Raw genomic sequence first — 23089 nt, 5'->3', positions numbered from 1 at the left:
GAGATGTGGAGTAGAATTCAAAGTCATAAAAGAGATCAGAATTTATTGGTTGGATGGACCCTGGTGGGACCCACAAACTAGTGGGCTCAGAGCAGTCCTTTGGGTCTGAAACTTGAGTTGACCCCGGTTAGAACGATCAGCTGTTTAAGATCAAGAAGGTTAGGAAAGGAGGAGGAATGGAAACAAACACTGGGAGGAAGGAGGCGTAGTGATGGTACATTGAGTGATTGGAATGGATGAATTAAAACAGAAAAGTGTATAAAATGTTGAATGTCAAGCTGATGGAAAAATTTTTAAAAAGGAAAAGAAACCTGATTGTCTGCTCTAAAACTTTACCTAAATCACAATAAATGCCTAAAAATCTGTCTTAATAACAAAACAAAACAAAGCCTTTATTATGGTTTGAGTGAAGGTTTGTAGAACCAATCACTTTTCCTTTCAACAGTTCGTGCACATTAGTTTCAGGTGACTGATTATGATCCCGAAGTTTTGGCATGGACCAAATGAGCCTCAGCTTGCTGAGAATTGAAAAAGGTGGGGTCCATTGTATGGGGCCATTTTTTTGTTTTCTGTATAATAAATAGTGCGTCAAATCTTGTCTCGATTGTTATTTTTGTTTTGTTAAAACAGCTAAAGCTTAAAAATGACTGTGTTATCTAGAGCAGGCCAGGTCCCATATATTGCAGGTAGACAGTTTTGTACTGTAATCAGTGGTTGTGTGGACAGGACAATGTGATAGACATAGCAGGAAATGTAAATGATTGTTTTCAGCAGGGTTATAATTGACCATAATTTCCAGATAGTTGAGGTTACTTGCATTTTAAGTCCTTACATATCATTTTCTGTTTACCCTTTGGTGGCAACTCTTCACCTTCTACTGCCATGCATATCTCTGCTTGTACTCCCCACTCATATCCTGATCTGCTTCTAATCTGTTGTAGACCAAAACTCACTCACTGCCATTGAGTTGATTTCAGCACATAACAACCAAAGAGACCCAAAATAAGACAGGTAGGAAAAGTATTCCACATTTCCAAAGTTGTAGAGTAGGTTGTGAAGCTGTGATTCTTTACTCTAGGACACTTTGAAAATTTAACCAACTTCCCTGAAGAAATGATCTGAGATTTGAAAGGTGTGCGATAGTTCCCAGATAGAGGGGCTGTCGTGTAAACATGGCAGAGTTGGGTCATTCAGAAGGTAAGGCAGGCCAGGCGAGGCTGGCTGCAGCAGAGTGAGTGAGGAGGAGGAGGGGAGCTCGACAGAGACAAGATTGAACACATTTGCTAGAGCTCAGATTTTGATAGTTTTTGTGTTAGCTTGTTTAACTTAAAGAGCTCGCTTTTGAGGGCGATCATGAAATAATGTACATTTTACAAAAATTATTTACCCCAAGAAGATTGGACCTTGAAGGTTAGAAATGAGTAGGAACCGGCTGATCTGTAGAGAAATGAAAATGTCTCTGTGTGGGCTAAACTAGTGCCGGGGAGAGGTGGATTTGCTTGGAACTCATTTTGAAGTCAAATAAATGGAGAGTTTTATATGCCAGTAATAGAAAGCAATAGCAAGCTTCAGTTACCTCCTGCATGTGCTTTTATAGATTATTATATATAGGTACTTTAAGACTTACTCATTTCATGTAGCGGATAAACTCCCATTTTCAGGATCCATTTCAGACACCATCACTTATAACACCATTATTTTGTGTCCAGTGGTTTCTTAATTATTTTTTAGCTTGCTCAGTTTCATTGTAGTCAGAGTTAAAGTACAGGGGTTAAGAAGTAATTAAGTGATTATGAAATTTATTTACTGCCTCGAGTTGTATTTCATATGTTAAAAGAAAAGTTCCCAGGGAATTCCATGTTAAACATAACTGAACTCTAGTCTTCCATGAGTGCCTCCCCTTCCTGTCTCACACAAGCAAAACGCCTCCAGAGGGCGCAAAGGCACTATTTCAGTTATAACGTGGCCTGGTTTCAAGCTGCCTTACACTGAACCACTCTGTGTATCTCTCTCTTATTCTCTTAGGCCTTTATGATCCTTCACAAAATTTTCATACAAATCTGTCAGAAAGTCTGCTCATTGTATTTAGGTTTACAAATATGAATGTAGTACTGTTCTTATATTTTTGTGTTTATTTCTGGAAAACTGTTCTTGACAAAAATTTGCCCTTTTAATGACTGCTATTGAGAAGGAAATTATCTTGTGTGTTCCTAAAATAATGATTTTTTTGTTCTGCTCCGTGTGTGTGGGTATAGCTTTCTTACCTATATTTTTATTTCCAAAATTATACATTTATATTTTGTAATCTTCATTATTAGAGTGAATATCTTGGAGCTTTATTAAATTCATGTTTACACAGCTCTACAAAATAATTGTTTTATTCTGTATTTCTCTTCTGCCTTATTGTTCAATACTGGTTTTCGCTAAGAATTAAATGTATGCAATAGAAATGTCATAAAATTTTATAAATCCATTTTGTTTTGCTTTTTCTCATTTGTTATAAAACTATTAAGGTATGTTAATATAGTTAAGCAGCTGTTAAGTAATGCACATAAAGGAAAATATTCCTACTAACTTACAATGTCCATATTTTATACAAACATTATGTTGCTTTCACACTAACCCTCTCGAGTGTTAATTCCCTGTGTGAGTTATACAGGACACTTCATTTACAAAAATGAAATGGTATAGTAAGCAGTAAACCTCTTTATCATTTGTGGACTGTCATCTCAGGTATGTAGGCCAGGCTAGAATATTGAAATTGGGATTTAGGAAATGGAGAAAATGAGGTTCCAGAACTAAAGGTAAATAATTAGGTTTTTCTCAAGTTCCATGCCCAACAAGAGGTTAACTAGAATTGGGGGTATTAGCCTGTATTCACTCTTGGCCTTTGTTTGTGTTCATTGTATAGGAATTGGAGTTTTGATACGAAAAATGTCGTTCTGTTCTACCCACTTAATGTTTTTCATAATGGTTAATATCACTGGCATTTTACTTATGTGTTCAAGATTGCCTTGTTTTGTGTAATTGTGTGGTTTTCCCATGTTAACAACAGCCACTCTTTACAGTATGATGTGTGGGTTTCTTTTTCTTTTTTTCATTTTCATTTCTCTTTTCAATACACAGGAATACTCTGAAGATAGTAACTCTGAACCAAATGTGGATTTGGAAAATCAGTACTATAATTCCAAAGCATTGAAAGAAGATGACCCAAAAGCAGCGTTAAGCAGTTTCCAAAAGGTTCATGTTTTTCACCAATTGATTCTGCCTTAAAGTTGTGGGTTTTTGTTTTCGTTTTTAAACAGTATTTTAGATGGGGAAAAATCTCTAGTGATTTTATATCCCAGAAATGTCTTGTGGGCATGTGATGTAAAATTAATTCAAAACCTAGACATTAATTGTTGTGTTAGGTCAGGTTGACTAGAGAAACAAATCCAGTGACACTCATACGTGTAAGAAAGCTTTATGTCAAGAAGTAATTCTATATGAAGCAAACATCCCAGCCCAGTCCAGATCAAGTCCATAAGTCCAGTACTAGTCCTTAAGTCTGATACTAGACTAGAAGTCCCTCTTCAGACGCATTCAGCCACATGCAATGATGCACAAGGCAGGAAGATCATAGGCCAGTGGGTGCATAGGCAGTGGCCACATCACAAGGTCTGCAGAAACCAGAGTCAGCCAGCAGGAAAGTGATGGCAGAGGGTGGGGGTGGGGGTGGTTTCCCAGGACCCTCCTTATGAAAAGGTCACGCCCACAAAGAGGCACCATCAGGCTGTGACCTGACTGATAGGCTAGACTCCACCCCTACACTTTTATATATCTTCAAGTTGACATGAAATTATGTAACTATCAAGAGTTGTCATTGGAAAATGGCATATTAGTATTCAATTTGAACTAAACTTCTTCTCTCTTAAGGTCTTGGAACTTGAAGGTGAAAAAGGAGAATGGGGATTTAAAGCACTGAAACAAATGATTAAGATTAACTTCAAATTGGTAAGATTTGTTTTGAGGAGAATTAAGCCATTAATGGACCTGTGTGGCAGCAAATATCACTAGTTCTATTTCTCTACAACATACCTCTCGACATTTCTTTATTTAGATTGCTTTGCAGTTATGCCTATATTCATTAGAAGAAAAATCTCTGTATGAGACAAAATATTTCTGTTTAAGAAAATGTATCCCTTAAATACAAGGACGGTGTTTAGCTGCATTATTAATAGAGCAGCTTTTCTACATTTTTTAGTGTTTATTTTGAATTTCTAAAATTCTTTTGTATAAAAGAGTTCCTCTTCCACTGACTAGGCAAAAATTACTGGGTTAATTTTTAGCACCTCTCTTTGCCTTTCATCCACAATTTTCTGGGGGAGGAACTCCTGTTGCTCTGCTTATCGTCAAATATATCTAATGTTTGCCTGCTTCTTAGCATTTCTACCTTGACTCTTTTGGTCTAAGCCAACAGCATCCCTGAGCTCTGCATTGTTGCAATAGCCTCCTAATTGTTCTCCCAGCTTCCATGTTTGCCTTCCTCAGTCTTTCTCCACATGCAGCAGAGTGATCTTTTAAAAATGGAAATCAGATTATATCATTCTTTTGTGCAGAATCTTCTAATAACTTCCATCCCCTTCAACAAACTTCAAACTCCTTTCAATGGCTTGCAAGGTTCGGTGTAAGCTTACCTTTTTGACTTACCATGGCTGTTTTCTCTGCATTAAAGCTATAATTAGCTTTATGGCACCCAAATAGTTAGCTATGTGACTCTTTTTCTCACCTGATTTATCTGTTCATATATATGTGTGCATGTATATAACCATACATTCGCATTTTTACTACCATTGCTTACCTTTACCTATCCTGCTATTTTTCTTCATTTATATCACCATTTGCTCTTTTTGCTTATTTATTGTCTTCCCCCTCGCCACTCTCTGTCGCCCCAGTAGAGTATAACCCTTAAGAACAGGACTTTGTTCTAGTCCTTTGTTTAGGGTGGCTGAAACTTAGTTGACATTCAAATAGTTTGTCAAATGAACTCATAGATAAGTTGAAATTGTCACAATGTTATAGCCTCTTAGAAGACAAATCATCAGGTGAAGGGAGACGTCGGACAGTGTAAGATATGACAAAGTAATAATTTATAAATTTTCAAGGGTTCGTGGGGGAGGGGGGAGGAAGACAAATCATCAGTTTTAGTGATTTGATCAAACCAATGTAAGACTACAAGGTAGAAGTGGTAAAAGAAACAGGAGATGAGTCGAGGACTATGACGGGGCTTCTAAAAGTCATGGGAAAATGTCACCTTTTACATTGTTTCCTTGTAAATGTGCATTTTCGATCACCAAGAGTAAAGAGATTTTTGAGGGACAATGGAGCTTAGAAGAGCAGAGTGGAGCTCTGCGTATGGTTCAGGAGATGAAGCAAGAAGGATACCTGGTGGTTGGTTACCACCTTCTTTTCCTTGTTTATTTCCCACATGTGTCTTCTCTTTCCCCATTAGCACCTCAATCCCATCATGAAATGAATTCCTTGAATTGACTAGTGTCTTTATCCAGCTCACTTTCACTCCTCTTGCTTCCCGAGTAGAGCTTTGGTCTCGTAGTGGGTTCAAGGTTGGGCTACTCTGCTGGAGAAAGATTACTCTTTGCTCCTGCCAAGATTACAGCCTCAGAAACCTTAAGGAACAGTTCTGCTCTGACCTGTAGTCACTATGGGTCAGAATTGACTTGATGGCAGTTGGTTTATAATCTTACATCCTACTGTTCTTTTTAAAAATAGTTTTATTGGCATATACTTCACATATCATACAATTTAATTGGTCAATCGTGAAGAATTGTGTGATCATCCGTTTCAGAACATTTTCTTCTCGTACTCGTGTTAGCTCCCCGTTTTCCTTATTCTCCCCGGCCCTGCCGCTAGGTGATTATTAATCCACGTACTGTCTCTAGGGGTTTGCCTTTCCTGGACATCATCACAGAAAATCCAAACAAAACGTAAAAGCATCACACTGTTTTGATGTGCTCTCACTCTAGTGAGATATTCCCCTTGGTTTTTGTCAACATGATCCACATTTAATTTAGCTCATTTCTACCCTCCAAATAGGAGGACTATCCAAGCCTGTTAAGTATTATGAAGTGCATTGTATATTAACATTTGACTCTAGTTAAAGAAGGAACAGTACTTATTTTGCAGTTACCCTCTAGTTCTCCTGTGGTACTCTCAGAACATCCCGTTAGTACACCAAGATCCTCTGTGCTTCCTTCCCATTTACTGTTTGCATGAACACACAAATAATCCCTGCAATGATTTTTAGAAGCTCTCAGGAAGTATGAAATCCAGTCTCAAGGGACAGAGATTTTAATTAAAATAGTTAGTGATTAAAATACTCAGCTTTTAACTGTGAATTGAAATAATGACAAGCTCTGTGGAAATCTGCTGTCTTAACAAGCTAACGGTGGTTTTGTATTTTGACTCATTTAAACAATATGATACATTTGAGACTTCAGCGGCCATGATGGGAAGTGAGAAAGGAAACGGGTTATCTTATGGTCTGCCTTCGTGCAGGTTCTATCCCTGCCTTTCCACGCTCCTTTCTTTTTTGGTTGGATTCATAGTAGGCCCATATTGCTGTAGTCTTGGGTTTTGGGCAGTAAAAAGATGAGTTTGTTACCAACGATTTGATGTGCTCGTCACTGCAGATAAAACCAGAAAAATTAAAGGGCCTCTCAGGAAGACGGGGTACTAGAGTGAAAGGTACAGCAAGCTGGAGTGAGAAGACCAAAAAAGAAAGACTACACTCAACACGGAGGACAAAAGTTAGCCTTCAAGACAAAGAATGAACACGGCAGGAAGCATCAAAAGAAGATGTACGGAATAAACATCCACTCTACCAAAAAGAATTGGTCAGTGTTGGTCCATTTCAAGACATCTGATCAAGAACTGATGGTGTTATAGGAAGAAGTCCAAACTGATGAAAACAAGACTAGGAATTAGCGGACTATCAGTTGAAATATTTCAACAAATGGATGCAGCCTTAAAGGTGCTTACTTATCTATGCCAAGAAATTTGGAAGTATGCTACCTGGCCAACCAACTAGAAGAGATCCATTTTTGTATTGCAAAAATAGTGAACCAGTGTAGACATGTTCAAGCAGTGTCATTCATATGTGCAGGTAAAATGTTGCTAAAGATAACTAAAAGGGAACTACCAAATATTCAAGGCGGTTCAAAAGGGGACCAATATCAGGTGCTAATATCAGGTGACTCCTGGCAGAAAGCAGGGAATACCAGAAAGATGTTTCCCTGTTCGTTGACTATGCAACGGAATTGACTGTTTGAATCATAAACTATGGATTACATTGCAAAGAATGGGAATTCCGTGTTATTCTCACTCAAAACTTGTACATAGACTAAGAGGTATCATTTGAATAGAACAAAGTGATACTACCTGGTTTCGAGTCTAGAAAGGTTTATTAGTAGTGTTGACTAGAGAAACAAGTCCAGGGACACTTGTGTTTAAGAGAGATCTGTACATCAAAGAGCAATTGTATATTAAGAAAACATCCCAGCCCAGTCATGATCAAGCCCTTAAGTCCGATATTAGCCCCTATGTCCAATACCAGTCTATAAATTCCTCTTCAGACTCACATAACACATGCAGTGACGCCCAAGTGCAGGAAGATCACAGGCCAGTGGGTGGAAAGTCTTGTGGATCCAGTGGCAGTGGAATTATCTCAGCACTGGCGTGGGTCTCCACATGGCTCCTCCAGCTCCAGGGCTCTGGCTCTATCAGTGTCGCTCCATCTGTCTTGTCAGCAGGAAGACGAAGCAGAGAGTGAATGTGGGTCTGGCTTCCAGTGAGCCATTTATTTCCATAGGGCCTTCAAATGAGGTCATCAAGCTGCAACCTGATTGACGGCTAAACTCCACCCATTCACTCTTAAATAATCTCAAGTTGACACCAGATTATGTAACTACCACAAAAGGTATGGTGGGGGGGGGGATATATCAGGGTTGTAGTCTGTGACTAATTCAGTCTATTTGAAGAGCAAATCAGTTGAAACTGGACTGTATGAAGAAGTGCCATCAGAATTAAAAACTTAGTAACCTGTGACATGCAGATGACACAAACTTACTTGATGGAAGTAGATTTAAAACACTTATTAATGACCAAAGAATTTGGTAAGGAGTAATCCTCAACATAGAAAAAAGAGAAATCCTCACAACTGGACCAGTAAACAGCACCATGATAAACAGAAAAGGTTGAAGTTGTCCAGGTTTTCATTTCACTTGATCCGCAGTTGGTATTTGTGGAGGCAGTAGTCAAGAAATCAAATGATGTGCTGATTGGGGTAGAGCTGCCTCTTTAAACTGTTATCAAGCAAAGATGTCACTGTGAAGAATCTGGTGTGCTTGACCGTAAAACTCGACTGCTGTTGAGTCAGTGCTGACTCAAGTGACCCTGTAGGACAGGGTAGAACTGCCTCTGAGTTTCCAAGACTAACTGTTAATAGGAGTAAAAAGTCCCATCTTTATCCTGCAGATCAGCTGGTGGTTTCGAACTGCTGACCTTGCAGGCCACAGCCCAACACCTAACCACCGTGCCACTGAGACTCCATGCTCTTTTCAGATACTTCTTGTGTACAGAAAAGCTGAAATGAATAAAGACCAAAGAAGAATTTATGCATTTCAATTATGGTGTGGCGAAGAATATGGACTATCAGGAGAGAGAACAAATGTGTGTTGGAAAATTACAGCCAGAGTGCTTCTTGGAAATGAGGCTAGTGAGAGTTCATCTCACATAGTTTGGACATGTTACAAAGACAGACCAGTCCCTGCAAAAGGACATTGTACTTGACAGAGGATCAGCCTAAAAAAGAGACTACCCCCCCCCCCCACTCCCACCCCATCACCATTCCCAATGAGATGAATTGAGCCAATGGTTACTATAATGGGCTCTTTTCAAGAAGCAAGCGTTGTGCAGATGATGCAAGACAGCGTAATGTTTCTGGGATGCTATGAGTCAAAACCCATTCAGCATCTAACAAAAACAACATTAAAAAGCACATTAGCTTGAAGGCCTTTTCTTGATCTGATTAGTAACTGGGCTTTCAGAGATTCTTGCATTTCAATTTTTTATGTCAAGCAGCCAGTGAGGGAGAAAAATTGTAGTAGAGCTTCCTGCTAAAAAGGATAAACCTTTAGGGAATGGCAAATCTGTGTAACTTGTTCTTTAAGGTATTTTAAAAGTTGGGGGTTTTTTGATTAATACCAATCACTTTGATTTTATATATCTTAGCCTGTTAATATCTTTTTATTATTTAAATGTGAGGAGCAGTTTCAGAAATTTGGAATATCTGTAAGTTGTATTTTTTTAATAGACTAAGTATATTTGGTTCATATGTCTGATATCTACTTCAACTTCAACATAAAATATTTCTAGTGTTGTACATATATATTTCTTCTATTATAAAATTTTGTTATTTCTTAATTCTGTACCAATACAGAATGTGTAGCTTAATGTTCACGATACTTTAAATGAAATAGAACTTTATAAAATCTGGCCATAGTCACTGTAGGATACTCACCTTCCTGACACGATCGCTGAAGACAAAATGGGTGCATAAACAAATGTGAAGAAAGCTGATGGTGCCCAGCTATTAAAAGATATAGCATGTGGGGTCTTAAAGGCTTATAGATAAAAAAGCAGCCATCTAGCAGGGAAGCAACAAAGCCCAATGGAAGAAGCACACCAGCCTGTGTGATGTTGAGGTGTCGACAGAAAAAGGTATCAGAAGTTCAAAAACAAGCAACCAAATCAAAGTGAAGGAGCGTAGTTGTCATGGAGACCCAAACCCCACCTGTGAGATAATTGGACAGCCCCTCTCAGAGGGATGATAAATCCAGGGTGCCGCATGGCACCAATGAACCACATGACTGTCCTCTAGTTCTTTTAATAGTTCCTCTGTTACGGTTTTTATTTGTTTTACCTCAATCATGTTAGATTTGTGTGTGTTCATTTTGTATATTTAAGATCGCTCTGTACATGAAAGTCAAGATAGATAAACACTTCAGAAACAGTAACAGGAGTAATGGTTTCCTGAGGGTACAGGGATGGGGGAAATTGGGAGCTGATAGCATTGATGACTATGTAGCCCAAATTGATTGGATCGAACTACAGAATTGTATGTGAAGGATATGGTAGGTTATGTAAGATATAGCCAAAAAAAGTGGGGGTGTATGGTCGGGGAGGGAGGGAATAAAGGGGAGTTGAAATCAAGGAGTTCAAGAAGAAAGAAAATGTTTTGAAATTGTGGGAGCAGTTGTACAATACTGCTTGATGAGATATCTGTAAGAGCTCCCAATAAAATTTTTTTTTATTTAACCATGGTGCAAATATCATATCATATACACAGAAATAAGGTCAGTTTCTAAATCTGCCCTTAAATTGAGTGGGCACATAAATCAGAATAGTTAGATATGGTTTGGATCTACCATCATTCAAATGTCATATATAGTATACTTATTTATGTATAAAAAACATTAAAGAAACCCTTTCAGATACTTTGAAGCATCTTTAACATAATGCGATAATTGTAGTAATATTTTAATGCATCCCACAAAGTAGCACCCATTTACTATTATATTGTATGCCCCTTGAATTTTAAATGTTTATGTGCTTTATAGAGGTTGAGAATAAGTCTAATGGATTTTTTAAGACATTCTATTTTTTTTCTTGCAGACAAATTTTCCAGAAATGATGAACAGATATAAACAACTATTGACCTATATTCGGAGTGCAGTCACAAGAAATTATTCTGAAAAATCTATTAATTCTATCCTTGATTATATCTCCACTTCTAAACAGGTTAGACTCCTCTTTTTTCCTCTTGGTGCCTATCAATATGTTTTGTTACTTATCCTGAGTGCCCTTTTGTTCATGTGCTTTAAGAAAATATCCATTAGTTTTAATACTAATTATATGGTATTTGTAAAGTATTAATTCCAAATTTACTCTTAAATAAATTCCGATGCTGAAATAATCAGACAATTTTTGCAAGTTTATATTAGAATTTTACATAGCTACTATCATAGTTCCCTGTAATAAACTCCATCATCACTTCCATTCTGAGTCGCTAAATACTTAACACTGTGAATCGTACTTCATTTATAAATTTGATTAGATTAAGAGCCTGAGGCGATTCAGTTCTTTGCTTTACTCTTTAGGTTTAGGTCCCCAATTTATTTAGCCTATTGCCCCTTTTCAGTAAATGAAAAACCCCAAACCCAGCTCCTCCATGGCAATTGTTAAGTCTTGTGCTATAGCGCGCAGCCTAGGCAAAATCAGGCACGGTCTCTACGTTTGCAAGCCGCCTGAGTCATTACAGTGCTTACAGTGGAAAGCATTAATGATTCAGTGCTTAATAAATGCTTTTAGAGAAGAGAGATAAATAAAAGGAAGAATGGATAGTAAAACTAAAATTGGTGCTGGGGAAATGATGTTTTCATTCTTTTAGAGTTTTGTTATTAAGGAAAGCAATGATTATTTTTATTGATATTGAAATTTTTCTTCAGATTGTTTTTAATTCGATTATTTGTTCGTATTTTCAGCAACATAGCCCTAAGGTTCAACTTTCTTACTTTATGATACTTGAATGCAAACATTCTCTGTAACACTTGGCAGAGCATTTAATACTTTTTATACTCATTAATAAAAATGTTCATCTTACTGGCCTCTTTTATTCTTGTTTCTACTCGATAACATTTTTATTTATTGAAGCAGTAAGTAAATTGGTTCTTTATATATAGAATCTATAATGGAAATAGAAGAAGCTAAATCTACATATGCAGTTAGAACATACCACCTAATGACTCTAAATCTGGAACTATATATCATGGAGATCTTTTTCTTCTTTTTAATGTGAGAATGTTTTCAAAATTTACAAACAAGTGTTATAGAACATTTTTGGTTCTATACCAAAATTTTAAATGTTATGCTAGTGGTTAAGTGGTTATATAAGTAAGTGATTTTAAAAATTTGCAGATGCTCGACAAAATAATAATAATTTATAAATTATTAAGGGTTGGGAGGGAGTGAGAAGGGAGGGGCGGGAATGAGCTGATACCAAGGGCTCAAGTAGAAAGCGGGTGTTTTGAGATTGACGATGGCAACATATGTGCAAATGTGCTTGACACAATTGATGTATGTGTGGATTGTGATAAGAGTTGTATGAGCCCCTAATAAAATGATTAAAAAGTAATAATAATAAAGAAGAACCAGGAGCAAAAAAAAAGATTGTAGATTCTGTAAGTTATATTACATAAGTTTTTTGGGGTGGTTTGAAAGTGGACTTAATCAATGTGCCATCAGCAGTTAAGAGTAAATAGGCAGCCTTTCCCGAACGTGTCAGACTTTCCTGGGTTGGAGCCCTCTTGCCTCTGGTTTCAGGAGGTGGAGATGTGTAGAATAAGGTAGTCAAGCAAAGCCAGAGCCTGGGCTGTAGAGGGAGTCTTGGGAGCAGCGTCATAAAACAGCACAGAGGGTGATTTTGGTGAAAAACTGTTCCTCAGCTTGGCAAGTTGGTAACAAGAAACCACCACCACCACCTATAAGTCTAGTGCCAGTGCGTGGATTCTAGCTCATAGCAACCCTGTCAGGACAAAGCACTACTGCCTGGAAATCTTCACTGGACGGGGAAGCCTCATCTTTCACCCCCAGAGTGGCTTGTGGTTTAAAATGCAGATCTTACAGATAGCAACTCGTTTTGTAATTAGGTCGCCAGGGCTCTGTTTGAGACAACTAAAGCTGAGCTCTTCGCTCCCCTTCATCACAGTGCAGCAGCATACCAGCACTTAAAAATTGGTCCAGTTCACTGATCAGTTACATTTGTAGAAGAATGTTCAGGGAAGGAGCTAGTTCCTCGTTGTTTAGCAGCTTGTTTGTTGTTTGCTACATGGTAGATGCTAAATGAATGGTGAATGGATAAGATAAACACTATTAATAATAACAGTATAGCTACCTCTATTTGTACACTTACTTAAGTTAACATAAAAACAAGCTACTACTTTGGGAAGGAGAAGCCCTTAACCAGAGCATAGAATTTATAGCCCTTTAATTTATATGGGGAACATGTTTTCGCCTATATTATGCTTAAGTTTTGTTGATTTGTATGGACTGTAGAAACATTCAGTATGATACATATAGTGTGTATCTTATTTGTGTATTAAAGTTCAAAGATGCACTTTTAGTTTGCTCAAATTAACTTTATTAACAGGTACAAATTTGCTGTTTACAATTATAGAATTCTGATTTTTTATGTCAGATGGATTTACTGCAGGAATTCTATGAAACAACACTGGAAGCTTTGAAAGATGCTAAGAATGATAGACTATGGTTTAAGACAAACACAAAGGTAACAAATTACCCTTTTTTTTTTCTTTTGAAGAATGAGTGGAGAGTGCTTAATAAACTAAACTCCTAAAGATGCCTACCTTCTCCTCCTGAGGTCTTCTGATTTTAATAATTGTACTCTCTTCCAGCTTGGAAAATTATACTTAGAGCGAGAGGAATATGGAAAGCTTCAAAAAATTTTACGCCAACTACACCAGTCCTGCCAGGTATCATTTCTTTCCTTTTTCTTCAAATTGTGTGTGTCATAAGAAGGCCAAGAAATCATTGTGTTTGAAATATTGCTTAGGGGTGTTTCTGATAGGCATTAGCTCAAAAATAAGAGTGGAATAATAAGTTACTATTTAAAATACTAGGGGGGGTTTTCCCCTGAATATTCCATTTCATTCTGTTTTCATTCTAATTTCAGTCCTTAACTTTTGTGAACTGAGCAGGTATCACTAACTGACTAGTTGATCCTTATTTAGAGTAAGCCTCTCTTATCTAGTTATATGTCATATGAAAATCTGGCAAAGATATTTTAAGCATGTATAATAAAGCTAAGTCATTTGAATATGAATCACCTCTCAACACTTTCCATAGAACTGTTCATATATGTGTGTGTGTCTGTCAGACACGTGGAATATGCCTATTGTGACGAGGAACTGAGTTTCAGATTTAATGTAAATAGCTTCAAGGACTGGACAGCTCAACTCAGCTTTTTAACTGTGGGCTGTGGTTTATATTTGTTTTTTTTATCTTGATCAGATATTAGTTAAAATCTTACTAGGAACACTGTTAATAGTTTATAAATTTTCCAAAAACATGCACTATGATTTTAAACACATACCTGTCAATCTCTCTGGGGAAAAGATTGCTGAGGAAATCATTCCAGTCACCTAAGATTTAATGGTTTGCCTTATAAAATACCACTCATAATATAAAGTGTTTCTTAACTACCCATTCTTGGCCTGTACTGCCGTGGACCATTGGTCATTTACTCGATTATGAACTTTGGAGTTCAGAAAGCTTGGCTAATTTTAAGTTTTAATCACGCCAAAGTAAGCCCAAGTAGACAGCACGTGGATGACATCTAGAAAATACTTTTTAAAAATTGAATAAATAAATGTCTGGAGAGATAGGTAGTATTCTTCATAAAGACAAGTGTTACAGTATATTATACATACAAAATAACTTCTGTCTTTTTCTTGTCTGTCGACTGGATCATAGAAAGGATATTTGGTTTCCTTTCTGACCTTATAAGTAATGTGCTAGGTCATGTATAAAATATGAAGTGTATTTTCACTCATAGTATTATAAATTTAAGATTCCTGGGCTAACTCAAAAAGTGTTATATTTATTGTAGGCTAATAACTTTTATTGGGCCAACTTAGATTTGGTTTTGTTTTTAAATATTTTCATTTCCATTTAAGTGACAAACTATTTGCAACAAAATGATTTCTTAGTTAATATCTGCCTATGTGCTAGTTTATTAAATATGATTGTCTCTAGGTTCTATCTTAATTAGAGTATCTGCTTTCCTAGACTGATGATGGCGAAGATGACCTGAAAAAAGGTACACAGTTATTAGAAATATACGCTTTGGAAATTCAAATGTATACAGCACAGAAAAATAACAAAAAACTTAAAGCACTCTATGAACAGTCACTTCACATCAAGTCTGCCATCCCTCATCCACTGATCATGGGAGTCATCAGAGGCAAGTTTGGTTTGAAGAGGGTGGGCAACGAAATGGATGCTGCCAGGTTGTCATTGCATATCACTGAATGACTTGAAAACACTTGATAGTGAACTTTTAAAATAATGGAAATGGATTTTTAAAGTCATGCTTTTTGTCTCATGAAATTTATTTTAGTGTCATTAGTAATAATGAGAAGTTCATTATCAGAACTTACATCCTTGAAGTGTGGCGCTATTTAGAATAATTGTTTTCTGCTCCATCTGCAATCAGTGATTTACAGTTGCTTGTTTAGTAGTTTCTTCATTGGTATTTAATAAAGAACTTGAATATTTTAAAATTAAAGTATGTACCCTGTTGCCAGTACTCTTCAAGTTATAAAAGTAAAAGACTACAAGCCATTGAAACCTTTTCATTTGATCTTTGTAAAGTTGACAGTCTTATTATAAACAATTGAAAATGTTATCTTTTCTCACATTCACAGAATGTGGAGGTAAAATGCACTTGCGAGAAGGTGAATTTGAAAAGGCACACACTGATTTTTTTGAAGCCTTCAAGAACTATGATGAATCAGGAAGTCCCAGACGAACTACTTGCTTAAAATATTTGGTCTTGGCAAATATGCTAATGAAATCGGGAATCAATCCATTTGACTCCCAGGAAGTATGTTTGCTCTTAATCAGTTTCTCTTAGCTGCCTTGTAAAAGTGAATTTTTTGGTATACATACATAGTTAAACTTTTTTTTTTACTATGTTTAGGCCAAGCCGTACAAAAATGATCCAGAAATTCTAGCAATGACAAATTTAGTAAGGTAAGATTTTGTATTTCAGTTAAGATGTATTTATTTCTTTAAAACAGTTCATAAAGACAGGAATTTTCAAAACTCACTCTTCTCACTCATTGCCACGGGGTTGATTCCAACTCTGCGGCCCACTGGGCCAGGCCAGGGCTGCCTCTCAGTTTGCTTAGTATAAAGCTCTAGGGGAGCAGAAAGCCGCCTCTTTCTCCTGCAGAGCCACTGGTGATTTTTATCTGCTGACCTTGTGATTAGCAGCCCACGTGTGACCCACTACATCACTAGGTACTTAAACTTACTTAGTACTCTGAATTTGCCCTTTTTAAAATATATATGTTGGTTTTAAATATTATAAAGTTTATGAAAGTTGCATCTTCTAAGGTCATTTTTTTAACCGGTGCTGTCACACAATTTTATGAAGCATGTAGTGTGTGTGTTTCAAAGCATTATTTCACAGTGTTTATGCCTGCATCTGTCTTAATCCAAAATGAAATTATCAGTTGGTCCACATAAGCCAAGCCTTTTCTGTAAGACAAGATTATTGCATAAATGTATTTCTTTATTCTATATTTTCTCAATGATAAACCGTTTAAATGTTGACCCCAGACAATTGTCTCACTCGGTAGGGGGAAAGTGTTTATACTGGTTAAACACATAGGTTTGTTGAAAGCTTGAGTGGAAGAAAGTGTGGGTAATAATAGTTAGCTATTGAAGGACCCACCATCGAAAACTCCTCTACTACTTTATTTGGCTATGACTTTGATAAGGTATTGGGCTTTTATATGTAATTAAGGAGACATTAATTTAGCTATAAAAAGAGGAATCAAGTTGTTTTAGGAGTATTAGGAATGGGGGATAAAAACTAAATTGCCATAATAACGAAGCAATTCTTTATACATTCTTCGCTCTTTTAATGTTTGTTCATTTGATTTTAGTTACAAAAGGTGCCTTCTCCATCTTCATTTCAGAGTATTCCATGTACATTGGGTTAAAGATTAACTTCATAATCCTTTAAAAAATTATAAAGATAAATGCTAACCAGTAGTTTAAACTTTTAAAACTCTTAAATATTAAAGGAAATGTCACCTTGGACATTAATGGTTTATCTAAGTTAAGTTGGTCAGCTATTTTAAACTGGGTAAGAGGACCGATTACTAGAACTTAAAAAGTACCAGATCTGTATAGACTTAGTGTCTACTCCAAGGAGGCCTCTGTGTTAGAACTCAGACATATTTTAATGCCAAATTTGGGCCAACCAAGTGAGCCCAAAGGCATTTCACAATTTTGTTAAGATTTAAAAAGAGAACAAAACCCCATATGTATTAGAAGAGTGTGTCTTAGTTAAAATGTATGTGCGTGAAAATGTTTTTCACTATTTGAATACACCCTCCTGTAGTAAATTACAGTAACTCATCTGGGGTAGGTAAGAAAGTAATGCATCCTAATTTTATCTTCCTAGTCAGTTGCCAGCAGACTAGAGGAAAGTAATTCCCGTTGGAGCACTTGAATCACCTGCCCCTAACATGAAGTTACATTGCGACCCAGCAGATGGAAGCACAGCAGAGGGCGTGCAGTGGCTGATGATATGTCTTACATATAAAGCAGACAGTGGTGCCATGTCCAGAAGGTTGGCTTCTTCCTTCTCAGCACCTGTAGCAGTCCCCGTAGTGTATTACAGAATTGATCCCCAAAGCAGGTATTAGACACTTGAGAGAATTGTAAACATAAATCAGCCTTTGGCCTTCTGCAACAGGGGATTCCATCGATCTCTACTTTGTGAGTGCCTCATTTGGTACTAACTTCCTTCCACTGATATTTCCACTGGATACATAGTAGGATTGTATGGCTAGATACATTTGAAAATCAAATACTCCCTTTGAAAGGTTTTGGGAGTTTGCTGGTGGCTTTCTGGAAGGAAAAAATTAGGAAGCTGCATTTTCTTACTACCCTTCAGAGAGATTATACTTTCGTATTGAACAGATATGGCCAAACTCATCAAGACAGTGATTTGCATGAACTTGGGTTTGGTTTGTTGTTTTGTTTTGTTTTTTTCCATTAAGAACAGTTACTGATTAAATGCACAATTTAATCTGAAAACATCAAATAGTGAATAGTTGCTAAATTATTGTCAGGCCTTGATGCAACTAAGATTTTGTGATGGTTTAATTAGCAATTATAAATGCGGTATATAAACCCAAAAGAAGGTTTTGTTTAGAAGGTTTATTCTTTCTTACAAAAAGCCAAAAGTATTAAGAAGAAATTTGTTGTATTTGTAAAAGAATGTGCTCTGATGTCCATGACTTCTTCCTCATAGATTAGAGAAGCTATGATATAATGTAGATTTTTGCATATAAAATTTGGGAAATAGGTTCTTTGGTTTATCTGATTTAATATGAAATTTTAATACCTGAAAATTTTAATATTGTTCTTTTTCTGTTAGTGCCTATCAGAATAATGACATTACTGAATTTGAAAAGATTCTAAAAACAAATCACAGCAACATAATGGATGACCCCTTCATAAGAGAACACATTGAAGGTATGTTATTTCGGCGGAATGAATTCTATTACTATCCTTGCCGTAATCAAGCAATGTTTATTAATGAAACTGCAGGGCATTAATGTGGTAGTTTTGTTTATTTCTTATTGCAAAGCATAGACATGTGTCCTATTGGTGTCATGGCATTGTGTACTCCTTAAAATTGTGAGACTTTTTTAGAAAATCATTTGCCAGTTTCACACTATTAATACCAAGGTCATAATAGCTGCCCATTTTATGTAAGGTGTTTGTTTCTTAACGTTTTACTCCAATTTAGATATTCTTGCCTACTTATTGGTACTTAAATTCAAAGTTAGTTCTTAGGGCTTATTTTTGACAGGCAACAAAAGCTTTGAGAACATGCTGCTCTGAGATGCAATGATAAGGTATGCTAACATTGGGAAGATTTTATCCCAATAAGTGTATGAGAATTTTAATAGTGTACTATTGGATTACTATATTTTCTCATATAACTTGCCAACTTAAAAGGTGTGTGCCCACATAGTATGTATAAGAAACTAGTGAGAAGAGTGGTTTGCCAAAATAAATGTATTATGCATCTGTTTACTTTCATAAAGATATTATAGGAAGGAAATTAGTCGTGCCTTCACTCTGGGGCCACTCTTGCATTCCCGTGTGCCCTCGCCTCTTGGGCTGTGTGACTCGTTGTTTGCATGTGGAGACAATGTGTGCAAATACATAAGTTCCATATACATCAAGAAGATCCAAAGAATATTTCAGAAATAATTATCTGTTTCTCCCCACCTTCCTCTCTCATTTAACAGATATTTTAAGGTTCCCACATGAACCTAGGATTGTAAGTTTGTGTTGCATTGTGTGGATACAGAAAAGGGCAGAGAAGCCGTGTCCTTAAATTCAATCTAGTTAAGAAAATGTTTTTGTGTGATGAAACCTGTCAGGGGAAGTATTATAAGAGGACGGTATACTGCGAGGGCATGAAGAAGAAAGTCCGCTGATGTGAAGCAGAGCCCCTTAAAAGATGGACAGGCCTGTGGGGAGTGTGTTACTATTGAGAGGGCAGCGGGGTCTGTTGGTAGAGTCATGGCATGAGTCAAGTCAGCAAAGTGGGAGCAAGAAAAATGTACAGGAGCCACAGCTTCTGCTCATGCTGTACTTCTTTTAGACCCGAATGTTTTTAGATCGAAACACCTTTGTCTGTGCCAATCAGGAGGATATACTTTGAGATGATAAATAGTAATGTAGTTGATGTTGATGAATATAATTTAGAAGTACAAGACATCATAATGTTAAGCTGCAGGTGTTATTTTCCTTTTTATCTTTTTTTCCAGAGCTTTTGAGAAACATCAGAACACAAGTGCTCATAAAATTAATAAAGCCTTACACAAGAATACATATTCCTTTTATTTCTAAGGTATTTATATTATTGCATTTTAATGATATTCATAATTTGTAGTTATAAATTTAGCGTACTTATGTCATTACAAAGTGTTACTGAACTTGTTTAAAAACTCTTCACTGGTTTTGCTTTTAAGTGATGAAAGTGACCTTAAAATCAGAAGAATTACATAAAATCGTGAACTGCTTAAAATGTCATATACTCAAATTATATATATTGGGTCTTTTATCTTAGGAGTTAAACATAGATGTAGCTGACGTGGAGAGCTTGCTGGTGCAGTGTATATTGGATAAGTAAGTACTTTGTCTTTTTTTTTATATCACAAATGTTTGAGAGCATATTTTGATTAAAACTTAGGAAGGGGGCATTTGAATTCTTGATTGTTCATGAAAAGCACTTATAAGATAGCGGTATGTGTATGTAATGGTATTCAATAGTTGGGTGGTCATGTGAAACATCTCTGAAAAAGCTTGAAATGGATTTTTTTAATGGAGATTTCCTCAGTGTATGGGTCATTCAGTGTATGATTCATAATACAACTAGAGAAGTATTTAATGGGTGCTGTTTATGTTTTTAGATACACAACACTTGCACAATTACATCATTCTTAAAAGTACTACATTATTTCTAAAAACTTCACAAATAGCCTTTGCTCTTGATAGTTGGTAGGTCTTTACCAATTCTTTTAATGAAACTGATGAGAGGTAGTTGAAATCTGGTTTTTGCCCAGTGTTTAAATGTTCTAAGTAGCACTGAACTCATTCATTTGTGTAGACAGCAGCTTTTTCTTTTGCATTTACTGACATTTTGGATTATTGTAAATATTTTTAAAGAACTGGTCCAGAAGATCTGCTGAGTGAATGTGAAGTATAGACACGCCTTCTCTCTTTACTTGCAGCACTATTCATGGCCGAATTGATCAAGTCAACCAGCTCCTGGAACTGGACCATCAGAAGAGGGGTGGTGCACGATATACGGCATTAGATAAATGGACCAACCAACTAAATTCACTCAACCAGGCTGTAGTCAGTAAACTGGCTTAACGGAGAGCAAGCTTTTACAGACGTACTTAAGGCAACAGTGCAGAGATGTAATCCTTAAAAACTGGGAATGGCAAAACGACTGTCGGTTGATGTGTCCTGAAAATTATTGGAGTTATGGCAGAAGTGCTTTTTTGATCAACTGGTTTGTGTTTTGCTGCTGCATTTATCCCAAGAAAAACAGCTTTAATCTCCAGAAGAAAACCAAAATGCCATGGGATTTATGCTGTATTGACATCTTGCCCTAAACATTCAACATCATAGTAATTTGTCGTGGGCAACATGACCAGAGAGAAGATTTTTGTCATGATTTTAAATACACTGACACGCTACTGTTGGTTAAATTAAAACATGTTTTACCTGCAGAAATTCTCTCACAGATAACCTGCAATAACTTGAAATGCATACCCTTTTGAACACTTCCTTTTCTCATGTATAAATTAAAATGTCTGCTGCATTTTGCAAAATGTCAATTCTCCAAAAATGTGTCCACATATTTCTGTACCTGCAGTGTAGTAAAGGTTTAGACGAAACCCCGTAATTATAGTGGCATACTGTCACTTAGGTTTCAAGCAGCGAAATAAACAGTGCAGCTCAGAAATTGTAGTTTGGTTCTTGATGTGTTTTTATTACATTGGGCTTGTTTTGTTTTTAGTACCTTAGAAATTTCAAGTTATTTTATCTTCTGTTGATGATTTTAAAAGGAGGGAAAAAAACCTGAGGGCAGATAAGTTGCTTGTTTGCTTTTAGGTTTTTCTAAATAGCCTTTCTTGATCAAGGAGAACTAGTTTCTAACAAAACATTTGCATAGTGTTGACTTTGATAGTGACGCTTTAAAGGAATCTTTTTTTCCTTTTTTTTTTTTGAAGAATGGTATTCCTTTTTAAAGGATTAAATTCTAACTACCAGAATATTCATATAAACAAATATTTGAGAACGTAGACAGCTAAATGAATGTTATTCTGTGTACTGATCATGCTGGAAAGTTAAGTGTAACTCCAGCAATCTACCACTGCCCACAACCTTTGGATTTCCTTCTTTTAGAATTGCATTCAGAGCTAATCTGAATCATATGTACTATTGACTTTATGATCACATAAAAAGCAAAAGTATTGCCAGGCATCCAGTCTTGATTGTACTTAGGCAACATTGTTCGCCACCAATGACCGATTGCAGTTTCTAAAAATTAAATCTGTACGTGAGGCAATCGTAGAAGTGCAGCCAGCTCTGACGGCAATTCCAAAAGAGTGGGGAAGGTAATCCGCCTCGCAGTGGTGCCCTCGTTAAAAGAATGGACTGTGACCTTCCTTAAAGACACTCAGCTCATTTGAATGTATTGAGATTTGGATATGTTTGTTTCATTTTTAAAAGGTCATTATTTTATAGCCATCAAAATGGAAAGAAGATTAAGAGAATTCTTTTGGTTTTTCTATTTGCTCGTTATTATGTAAAAAGTGAGTGGCAGTTACAGAGAAGACTGGTAATTGAAGGGTGCAAACCAAGAATTTTTGACCATTAAATTAGATTTTATAAGCAGTGGGAAGAGCATGGACTTAAAATAAGGCATGCTTATTTGGTTTTGTCAAAATTTTACGAAAATGTGATATATATTTATACTAAAAGTATATAACCCTTAGATTTAGGAAAGTAATCAGTTAATGTCTTTAGCAGATTAAGGCAGTATTAAATACAGGTACATGTTGAAAATTGTAGAAAAATGAAAGTGAAAGACACAATGTCGGGTAGGGAATAAAAAAGTGAGATATAAAAGTATGTGTATTTTCTTGTTTTACATAAATCATTTGTGAAAAGTGTGCTAATTTTTTTTACAGGAGTGATATTAGGATTTATTTTTCAGTATAACTTGGAGACTTTGTTACTCAAATAAAAATGACAAGTATCTGTGCCTATATTTAAATATGTATGCATGTGGTGACATGGGAAGCAAATCCTGCCGACTTTGAGTTGATGGGATTAGAAGGCAGGGAATCTGAATGGTGCAGTTCAGCTCTGGCCTTCCAACCCGACAGTGCCGAGCTCCCTGAGGTATCTTGGCTGTGCGCAGGAATGCACCTTCCAGGCGTTACAGGGAAAGTGTGTACTTGGTGTTCTGTGGAAGATTGAGCTACATCTAACAGTGTCTAGCTATACCATAATTTCTATTTACTTGTATTTGTGTGTATGTCAACAGAGGGTTTTTGTGCAATATCCTATTCCCCAAATACAGGGTTTTTGGTTTGGGTTTTTCATTCATTTGCCA

At 36.4% G+C, this 23089-nt stretch overlaps 1 protein-coding gene across 2 annotated transcripts in view; it reads left to right on the top strand.

Annotated features, from left to right (window-relative positions):
- Positions 1 to 22729, top strand: part of COPS2 (COP9 signalosome subunit 2) — a 30765-nt gene extending 8036 nt beyond the window's left edge. The window contains exons 2-13 of one of the 2 annotated variants that reach the window (XM_004709421.2): positions 3127 to 3240; positions 3916 to 3993; positions 10732 to 10857; positions 13313 to 13402; positions 13530 to 13607; positions 14923 to 15097; positions 15561 to 15739; positions 15836 to 15888; positions 18314 to 18411; positions 19722 to 19804; positions 20024 to 20082; positions 20688 to 22729. In XM_004709421.2, coding sequence (XP_004709478.1) covers positions 3127 to 3240; positions 3916 to 3993; positions 10732 to 10857; positions 13313 to 13402; positions 13530 to 13607; positions 14923 to 15097; positions 15561 to 15739; positions 15836 to 15888; positions 18314 to 18411; positions 19722 to 19804; positions 20024 to 20082; positions 20688 to 20832 — 1278 coding nt within the window. In that variant the 3' untranslated portion in view covers positions 20833 to 22729. Of the gene's footprint in view, positions 1 to 3126; positions 3241 to 3915; positions 3994 to 10731; positions 10858 to 13291; positions 13403 to 13529; positions 13608 to 14922; positions 15098 to 15560; positions 15740 to 15835; positions 15889 to 18313; positions 18412 to 19721; positions 19805 to 20023; positions 20083 to 20687 lie in introns of both variants that reach the window. The other variant, XM_004709420.2, reaches the window with a different exon arrangement.
- The last annotated feature ends 360 nt before the right edge of the window (positions 22730 to 23089 follow it).

This window comes from Echinops telfairi, unplaced genomic scaffold, assembly GCF_000313985.2.
Source record: "Echinops telfairi isolate 266 unplaced genomic scaffold, ASM31398v2 ScPeMD7_8;HRSCAF=38, whole genome shotgun sequence".
Lineage (NCBI taxonomy): Eukaryota > Metazoa > Chordata > Mammalia > Afrosoricida > Tenrecidae > Echinops > Echinops telfairi.
This window is presented reverse-complemented; position numbering and strand designations above follow the sequence as displayed.